The sequence below is a fragment of the Haliotis cracherodii genome, unplaced genomic scaffold (genome assembly GCF_022045235.1).
Source record: "Haliotis cracherodii isolate W230 unplaced genomic scaffold, xgHalCrac1.p SCAF_22, whole genome shotgun sequence".
Taxonomy (NCBI): Eukaryota; Metazoa; Mollusca; class Gastropoda; order Lepetellida; family Haliotidae; genus Haliotis; species Haliotis cracherodii.
The window spans coordinates 8,718,608-8,728,769 of NW_027266278.1; the positions used below are offsets into that span (position 1 = coordinate 8,718,608).

At 41.7% G+C, this 10,162-nt stretch overlaps 1 protein-coding gene across 1 annotated transcript; it reads right to left on the reverse strand.

Moving 5' to 3' along the window:
* Window positions 1-209: 209 nt before the first annotated feature.
* On the reverse strand, window positions 210-9,722 carry LOC139471387 (F-box/LRR-repeat protein 4-like). Its single transcript, XM_071253749.1, has 5 exons — window positions 9,409-9,722; window positions 8,971-9,034; window positions 2,498-2,606; window positions 1,272-1,445; window positions 210-580 (listed from the first exon to the last, which is right to left on the reverse strand). The coding sequence occupies exons 1-5, from the start codon at window positions 9,716-9,718 to the stop codon at window positions 479-481; spliced, it is 759 nt and encodes a 252-aa protein (XP_071109850.1). The 5' UTR covers window positions 9,719-9,722; the 3' UTR covers window positions 210-478.
* Between the last annotated feature and the right edge of the window lie 440 nt (window positions 9,723-10,162).

Genomic DNA, 10,162 nt, shown 5'->3' on the forward strand with positions numbered 1-10,162 from the left:
CGGAAAGATCCCACAGCTAAGTCTTAGACCTTGATGGTGGATAGAATTTAAAAGTTTAAGGTTGCTTTTAAAGGCTCCACCATGGATTCAAAGTTGAGTTTTGCAAGAAATAGTTATCTATACATTTGAAGGAGGGTCGACTGACGGCATAGAGGAACTGGCTTGTTGATAATCATCAACTTTCGGAAAACTAAGATCTTTTAGGCGATTCTATGCAGTAGAAGGCACCTATCCCTATATAAATGCGAGGCGAGGGCGAATACAGAAACCATAGAATAGTCTTCGCCCAAAGACACTAATCAGTATGCCAATTTCTGCTAATATCAGCACACCCAACTGCATTGATCTTGGACAGTCAGTAATGCGTACATTGCATCTTTACTGGTCCTTTTTCTGATTGCATAATCAGGGTGGAGAGATGCAACGAGTATTGATCCTTGTTAGTAGGCATGCGTCAGGGTCTTTCCCAAAGCGTCCATTATTTCCGACCCACGGCAAGCATCGCGTCCAGCTGCACCCACCAAGATGCCACAGTCATGTCAACATGAAGACGAAAACCAGTTACTTGGAACGAAGGGGACTGAAACATGTAATATATACTTCAGTAATCCTTAGTTTCAATTTGAACACTATAACATCAACACATGAATACATATATAATATACTGGCATGCACAGTGTTTAATAGTGGATCTGTGCATACATCTGAAATGATCCATATTATTGTATATTAGCTGGATGTAAATGCTTATATGCAATATGTAAAAACGAGATATAGCGGTAGTTCTTGTTGCTGTATACTAAATATAAATAGTCTCACTGGTAAAACCTTATCCCCAAAGCACTAAAAAGAGCAGAAGATTAAAGATGTATAACCCCGTCAACATGACAAGAGTCTTATTACGATGGAGTATACAAGGAATGCAACTCATGTCAATGTGCCAGTGTTGGTAATCAAAGCCTTATTTTTCGGCACAGAGAGAACCCTGTAAACCCTTCTCTACCCAGCCACCCTAGTAATTATCCTTATCTGGTAACCAAATATTTTACCAAACTCTGTAAGTGAATTAGGCAAATCGTATACCTCTTCTATACTCTAGGCGTATTATTAAGATATACACATCACCTGAATTCGAACTCAGTATATTCAAGTCATGGTTGCCATAGCTCGATTCCGGCCGATGGAACAAATAACATACATTTACACTTGTCTACCGTACAACAATCATCCTGATTCAGTAAATAAGTAAGTCGCAGTCTGTAGTCTAATACCTGGATTTCTGGTGCAAAGATCCTGCTGTGACTGATGGCCACGACGTTTGGTGTTGTCCAGACAAGGTGCCAGCTGTTGGCCGTGTCTCGTACAGACAGGTTTTGAAGGCCGCCAGCGTGGTAGGTTTCGTATATGTACACTTGATCCACGAACATAGGTTCCAAGATGGCCAACTGAGTGAAAAAGTGGGGGAACGTAAATACAAGGATTGGAGAGAAGATGAGAGGAGAGAAGATGAGAGGCGAGTAACACAGGCACTCTTCACATTAATCACGAGGAAGTTTTAACGAGGATCGTAAATACTAAGCGTAAATGTCTTAGACTCATGTTATATGGTTTCATCAATTGCATTTCATTTCCAATTTGAATGTCATGCTTGATCCAGACAGAGAGTCACAGCTTGATCATTTATGGGGGAATCCAGAATTAGGGAAAGCGGTCGGTCAGTGGCAGGCGGTGATCCAGAGACAAGGAAAGTAGTGGGTCAATGTTATGACGGGGTCCACAGAGAGAAAGCAGTTGGTGAATACTATGAGAGGATCCAAAGATAGGGAAAACAGTTGGATAATGTAATACGGGAATCCAAAAAGAGGGAAAACAGCCGTTAAATGTTATGATGGGAACCGGAGAGTGGGTTGGTTGGTTGGTTGGTTGGTTTTTTAACGCCGCACTCAGCAACATTCCAGCTGTATGACGGCGGTCTGTAAATCGAGTCTGGACCACACAATCCAGTGATTGATTTAATGAGCATCGATCCACGCAATTGGGATCGATGACATGCATCAAGCAAGTCAGCGAGCCTGACCGCCCGATCCCGTAAGTCGCCTTTTACGACAAGCATAATCACCTTTTACGGCAAGCATGGGTTGCTGAGGACCTACTCTACCCCGGATCTTCACGGGTCTGCGGAGAGTGGGAATGCAGTGGGTCAATGTGATTGAAAGCAGAGGGTCTTACTCTGACAATGATCCAGAGAGGACACGTAACGTTTGCGTATTTGTGCCTATTTAAAACTTAATATGCTTTCATGAAATATAAAACGACTACCATACACAAACTGATTCGCATCTTATTTGCATTCAAATAGCGCTTGTATCCTAACTTCCGGCCACAAACTGCGTCCCCTTTCCGCGGTTTTCATGGTTTGGTTTGTGGTTGTGATAATATTGTCTGGTACTAAGCGAAATTAAGAAATTATTGTGAGGAAAAGAAATAAAATGCTCACCTCAATCCACTGTTTATCGTCATAAGAATTGGCACACCAGGTCCCTGCTAAATCTCCATAATTTGGATAGACATCTGGAGGCCCTAGCATCTGTGTTGCTAGGTAACGCCTGAAACAATGGCATATATTACATGTTGTCCTATAGTTCTGTTGTATTCAAGGCCGCATTAGCGCCAAATATGTGAATATGTGTGTACATGGAACGAAATTAGACGTGACATATGTACAGTTTACAGTAAAGTGTTCTATATTTGAACAAGGATATTTTATTCCAATAATTGATAAATTATTCATTTGGAATGGTACACTATCGCTGTAATAAGAAAGGTCGTGAGTGTTTTAATGTAGCAGGACTAAGTCAGGCGAGCACAAACAACAGACTTTACGGTGTTGATCAATGGCCAATATGTAATCCCAGATAGTATGAACGTGAAACCAGCAAAGCGTGTTTGCCTGGGTTCATATCGATCCTTGGGACGATGCTGCGCCAAGTGTCTACACAGTAATACAAAACTCGTCTTGGAATCGGATCCGAAGTTCCCCAAAGAGATACTTGTAAATGACGAGTGAGAATAAAGATATATGTTTATCCTTTGAAAGGTTTTTGTGGAGTGACCACAGTCCATCTATGGTGTCCATTATACAACACGGCTGAGTATCCAAGCCAACCATGTTGGCAAAAGGGCTGAGGCTATTGTGTTATAGAGCAGCAGCCCAGAGCACTTTGGTCAAACGAACAAGGTACCAATATCGGAACACAGGAACATTTACTGTGTAACCCAACATATTCATATATGGATGTCTGCTGGGGACCCCCTGCTGCGTGTGGCCCCTGGCCCCCAAAAGAAGGAACCATTCAAGGGCTGGATCAAACATTGGAGGTACCACATGAAAGTAAGTGTAAAAGAACTGGTTCATCTCACAGAGTACAGAATGGGCCACACCAGACAAATCTTCCAGTGGAGACTCTGACTAGAGTATATATTCAAAGTACCAGATGAAAGTAAGTTTAGATGAACAGGTACATGTTACTGAGTACAAAACGGCCCATACTGGACAAACCCCCCAGAGAGGGTCCCAAAATTTGGGCTAGGTTAAACACTGGAGGTACCACATAAAACCAACATAAAATGAACAATTGCACTCTACTTATTGCACAGTACCCATTGCCAGACAAATCATCTTCTGCATATAGTCCAGTTCCTTATGTATTTTCGTTGGAGTTTTTTGGAGATTTGCTAAACCATATATTTTTAGAATTGTTAGGATACAGTGAATAGGGAAACTGATGTTCCCCTTTTTTCAGGGTTTTAATGGCGGCCATCTTGGATTTTCAAAATGGCGACCACAAAAACCAAAACCTGCTCGATAACTAGGCCACACATATTGTAATTATTGCTGAATAAACACATGATTTAAGTCAATAGGAATCCACTCAGACTAACAACAATCATCCGAGTAAAATGTAAAGTCAGATATTTATTATGAATAACCATTTTTTAACCACAAAAATATTAAAATTTACAACAAATATACTGAAATAGTGTCTCTGCTTGCGATTAACATCTTGACACCTCTATCAAACAATCTTCATATAACTTCAAATCAACATCAACTATTGGCACAGTTTATGATTGTCATTATAATGTATCAATCATTGTTTTCATCATCATTGTCATCCGAATCCCGGTTTTCAGTACGTGAGTCTTGTCATGTTCACACTTTGTAGTGCATAAGCAGAGTTCAGTGCACTTTAAGCTTTTTGACCTGCAAGAACACCTTTGTGACGAACAATCTCCATTGCACTGGCATCTCACCATCTCGATAGTGGCCTTTGGTGCAGGAAGAACATCAGTGGTAGTCGGTCTAAGCGCTGACCTCCGACGTCCTTGTGGTAGCCATATTGCATCGGATCCAGTAGAACTTGTTGTTCAATGCTTGCCTGGCCCAAAACTCCAGCCTGTACATGTACCCTCATTATATTCTGTTTAAGGGCACCGATTGTGGGTGGCAGTTTATCACTGTCCGCAATGTACTTGCAGAATAAGTGCCATCGCAATGCTGCTAATTTGGATTCCTGTCGGCAATAAACAGAACAAACAAACCTAGCCAAACTTGTCATCAGATCTTCTGATAGTTTGACATCATATGAAAGCATATATATTTATTTTAGTATATTTGAGTTGCCAAAGCGTGTGCTACTCCTAACGTATTCACATAGGTATTCTGGTGTCTGCCATAGAAAGATAAGCACCACGTTTGGTTTGTACATCAATGAGTCCACAAGTTCAATGAAACTTGCAATTTGTAATGGACACCCAGGCTTCTCATCTCCTTTGCTAGATGTGGCTTCATCGCTCAGAACATGAAATACATGTTGTGTCCAACAATCTTTGTGATATTGGAGATTAACAGAGTGGGCATCTCCTTCGGCGATGCAAGATGCAAGTCTAGTTTTAAGTTCTGGATTGGAGGAGAGGAACACATCTTTTTTCAGAGCTTGAACTGCATTCTCAGTTCTAACTGCACACAACGTTTGGTCAGAACCCCTTTTGGCAGAAAAAAACCCACAAGTCTCTGTGCAGCGATCGTGTCGCTGACTGTGTTGTTGCCGCAGCAGAAGTTGATGGTTCACTTGTATCAACGCCTGAATGACGCCCCCGTTCCCTATGGATATGTGATCCAGTAGACAATGAACGTTGGTAGTGATCTCTAGCACGTTGCAAGTGGCATTAGAGTAGCAAGTCCTATGACAATTAGCCTCATTGTTCCTCAGAGTCTCTGTTGTGCAGTGGGGCGGTCGGGTAGCCTAGTGGTTAAAGCGTTCGCTCGTCACGCCGAAGACGCGGGTTCGATTCCCGACATGGGTACAATGTGTGAAGCCCATTTCTGGTGTCCCCCGCCGTGATATTGCTGGAATATTGCTAAAAGCGGCGTAAAACATACTCACTCACTCACTCACTCACTCACTGTTGTGCAGTTTAGTTGCCTCTTGTTAATTACGATGAATTCACCATCCTGCAGTGATGCTCGCTCCTTTACTGCTAACAACAAGGTCTGGTAGGAATCTAATTGTTAATGTTCTAATTACACTGTCTGTTGGATGAATTACTGGTTTGAGAGGTACAGCAATCCTACAATAACACCGATGTGCCACAAAGCAAACATGCCTTACTTAGCAGCCTGATTTTTTTTTCATTTATAAATCTATCCGTGGTTAGCTGGAATATACACTTCTACAAGACATACAAGGAGTCAAACACTCAGAAGCTACCAGTCCTAGGCTAACTCAAATATCATACCACCTGCTTCTTTTCAGCAAATACGTTAATCCCTTCAGGAGCCCACGTTTAGGTTAGATGCATTGTTTCATTGCAGTATCTGACATGATTGCGTTGGATTCAAAGACGTAATCATAATTTCAAATAATATAGACAAAAATGGTCCATGGGAAGCCAGATTAGAATTATCATTTACAAGTTATTTCTTATTTTACCCTTTTTGGGACCTCACAAGTACATACATATATGTATGTTTTGCCAACATTTTTACCACTATTTTACCTTTACAACATTTTTAAGTGACGAACCTGCTGAAATTATGATTTAACCCTCATTAAAAATAAGTACATGAAGAATCACCTTACCTACTTGTTACCTGTTACTAAAATGCAAAATTACCCCTTAAGGAGCCACTTTTTCGCCCAATTTGTTTTAAATCTTCTCCATATTGCTGCAAGTATTTCCAGTGTGTTCATTGTCTCAAAAATATAGAATTTGCCACGAAAATTACAAGCTAAGTTGACTTATCTTTTGAAATATAGTAGAAAATCAGTTATTGGTAGACGCCATTTTGAAATTCCAAGATGGCCGCCATAGAGACATTGAAAAAAATGGGAACATTGGTTTTCAGGTTCAGTAGGTCCTAACCTTTCCAAAAATGTATAGTTATGCAAATCTCAAAAAAAAATTGAACGAAACTTTTCATGAGAACATTGTAAACTGAACTAATAAGGCCCACCAGACATCCACTAAAAGTTGAACCTTCAGGTATACACGGGTAAAATTGGGCTGGAATATATATCGATGGTACCACATTAAGGTAAGTTTGAATGAACAGGTTCATATCACAGAGTACAGAATGGACCACACCAGACAAAACTTCCTCTGCATAAGGCTTAAACATTGGAGGTATCACATGGAACCAACATAAAATGAACTATTACACTCAACTTATTACAAAATATCCATTGCCAGACAAATCATTTTTTGCATAAGGCCCACCAGACACACCCTCACCCCACCCCACACTGTTGACCCTCTGTAACCCCATTGAGCATAATGAAACATAGAAGGCAGAAGAGCATTGGACATCAGCTCTGAGAGTCAACAAATGCTCAAATTTATGTTTGTTCTAAAAGATGGAAGGATTTTATTGAGATTAAAATCACGTATTTATAAAATTAGCTCTCTGGATACTAGTATTGATATCATAGATATCGTTGAAATGTTATGAAAATGGCATGAATTTGATTCTTGTGAATATATATCTGATCAGCTATGAAGTCCTCAAAGCCTGCTATAGCCTGATAGCTTGGCTATGGATTCCTACAAGCCCAAACATGCTCAGATAGGCATATGATGCTATGTGCCATGATTTTTATATACTGAACAACAAAAGTTCCTGTGACAGTGAATAAGATTTAATGCAAAGTTATGTTTTTTACCAAATCTGAAACAATTTCGGTTTGCAACAGAAAAAAAGACTCCTGTAAGTGTTCAAATGGTTTAGTTTGTCATACTGACTTCAGAAAATGCGTGATTTCATAACAAAACAAAAACATATATGAACATGCCAAAACGTCAATTTAAAAATCAACAGTGAGTGTGTCCACCTCTGAATGCGATGCAAGCAACACATCTTCGTCTCATGGAATGGACCAGACGTCGCACAAAGTTCTGTGGGATATCTGTCCATATCTGCTGGTGCATGTTTCGAAGCTCCTGGAGTGTCTGTGAAACGTCGAAGGCGCCGATCCATCTCATCCCACATGTGCTTGATTGATGATAGATCAGGGGAGCGACCCGGCCAGGGAATGACATTCACGTTGTTTTGTGGAAGGAATCCTGAACAAGTCGAGTCGAGTATGAGGCCGGGTGTTGTCATGTTGATAGGTAATGCCTGGGCCATGACGACGCAAAAACGGTAGAACAACAGGGCCGATGATCTCGTCGCGGTAGCACTGTGCATTGAGATTTACCTCTACCACTATCAAACGGGTCTGTCTTGCTGTAATCCCACCCGATACCATTACGCTGCCGCTCAAGAACTGATCTTCTTCCATGACACAATGATTGACGGAACGTTCACCTCAACGTCGGTACACTCGATTCCGTCCATCGCTGTGGCTGAGGTGAAAACGAGACTCTTCGGTGAATAGAAGTTGTCCTCATTGTATGACCGTCCAGCGTAGACACTGTCTGCACCACTGTAGTCGTGCTTGACGGTGGTTTCCTGTCAAAATGGGAGGTCTGGTGGGTCTTCTGGTGACAATCACTGCACATCTGAGGTTTGTGAAGATATTCGTCGAAGGCCAGGGATGCTTGTTGCAGTCACTGTTGCTGGCTGGATGCGATTTCGCAGGTGTGTTCATCGAATCCAGTAGTCTTGTCGATTATTGGTTACGGGTGGCCTGCCACTCCGAGGATGGTCTCTGACTGCGTTCGTCTGTTGCCAACATTGCCATAAACACCAAATGGTGTTTCTGTTGACGTTGAATTGTCTTGCAACATCACGTTGACTCGATCATGCTTCAAGCATACCAATGGCTCCCAGACGCTCATTTTGACCAGAGCGTCCACTGAGTGCATTAAGGGTCAACATTTGGGGGTGTCTGGCGGGCCTTATGCAGCAGACGATTTGTCTGGCAATGGGTATTTTATACTTAGTAGAGTGTAATAGTTCATTTTATGTTGATTTAATATGGTACCTCCAATGTTTAACCCAGCCCAAATTTTGGGACCCTCTCGGGGGGGGGGGGGGGGGGGGGGGGGGGGGTCTGGCAGGCCTTATGCAGAGGAAGATTTGTCTAGTGGGGCCCATTCGGTACTCTGTGAGATGAATCAGTTCTTTAACACTTACTTTCATGTGGTACCTCCAATGTTTGATCCAGCCCTTGAATGGTCCCTCCTTTTGGGGGGCCAGGGGCCACACGCAGCAGGGGGTCCCCGGCAGACATCCATATATGAATATGTTAGGTTACACAGTGAATATTCCTGCGTTCGGATATTGGTACCTTCTTTGTTTGACCAAAGTGCTCTGGGCTGCCGGTCTATTAGTGCACAGGGTGTGACTTTCACAAATGAATCATGCAGTAAGTTTAGAAAAAAGGTAAAACTACAAACAATATTAACACTTTGGTAACTGCCACATTGATGCTATTTCAAAGCGAAAGTAAATATGTATATACATACGGATCATTGACACCGAATTCTGACGACACTCCAATCACTGACGACATCCAGGTCTCAACAATGCCTGAAAATGAATAGCCCCTTAGTGCTCATATCAAAATGATGAACTGTATTTGTAGAATAGTTTAATTTGTAGAGCGTTTTCTGTAAGTTATTTGCCTGCTATAATCTTTGTGTCAAACACTTTTGAACTTTGATTCCAATCACAATAGTTCTGATGAAAAAATATGAATGAACAATATGAAACCTATTTGTATAAATGGGTGACCCCCGAAGCAAACAAACACACCTGTTTAGTCATCTTGATAAATGTGATCGCCTGGATAAACGCTTACCTGTCATTTTTAATAGGATTGTCATCAATATGTGTTTCCTGACAAGAGAAATGCATTTAGTGTTTTGATCACACTGTAACTAGGCCACTTTGATGTCACTCACCCATGGGTTGAAAACATATAGTTCCTGCTTCATCCTCTAGATTCAGGGACGACGGAGGTTCGTTGGCACAGTAGCAGGTAAGTGTTGAGTCAGTGTAGAAAACAGACCGTGTGTGGTTGGCGACGAAACAGGCGCGGAAACACATCATACGGCTGGATACGAGTGACTGGACATGGATGCCTGTTGTCGGCTTTTTACCATTATAGTCAGACCAAGGAATGAAAACTCTTGGTTCACACGGAGGCGCCACTACTACACTAAATATTGCCGCGAGTATTGGGGCAAGACATACGTGTTGTAGTATGATCATGGCGTTCCCTGTAACACAACAGCCTTACAGTATGAATGTATGCAATAAGTGCTGCCGTAAGTGTTGTTGAAGATGCGCGAGTATATGTGCTGTCTACATCCACTAATGAACCCGAACCATGACATTTCCCATAGCGCACAAATGTTTCGGTCCCCCTTGTTTTTCTGGTTGGAATCTGTATAGCTAAGGAATAACAATTCTCCCGTACTAATCATCAGAGTGCTGAATTATTGATGGCTCTTTGTATTCATGATGTATTCAGACGATTGATTGATAGACATTGCCTTTAAAACCCGAACATGTGTCTAGTAATGTCAATGGGTGCATTTAATGCGTATGTTCATGGTTATGATGGGGCACTTAGAACATGCTGAGACCATCAGGTTAAAGTGAGGTGGTGCAAGTCAGTCATTTTATGAATGCCCTGTTGATTTGCATTTCTTC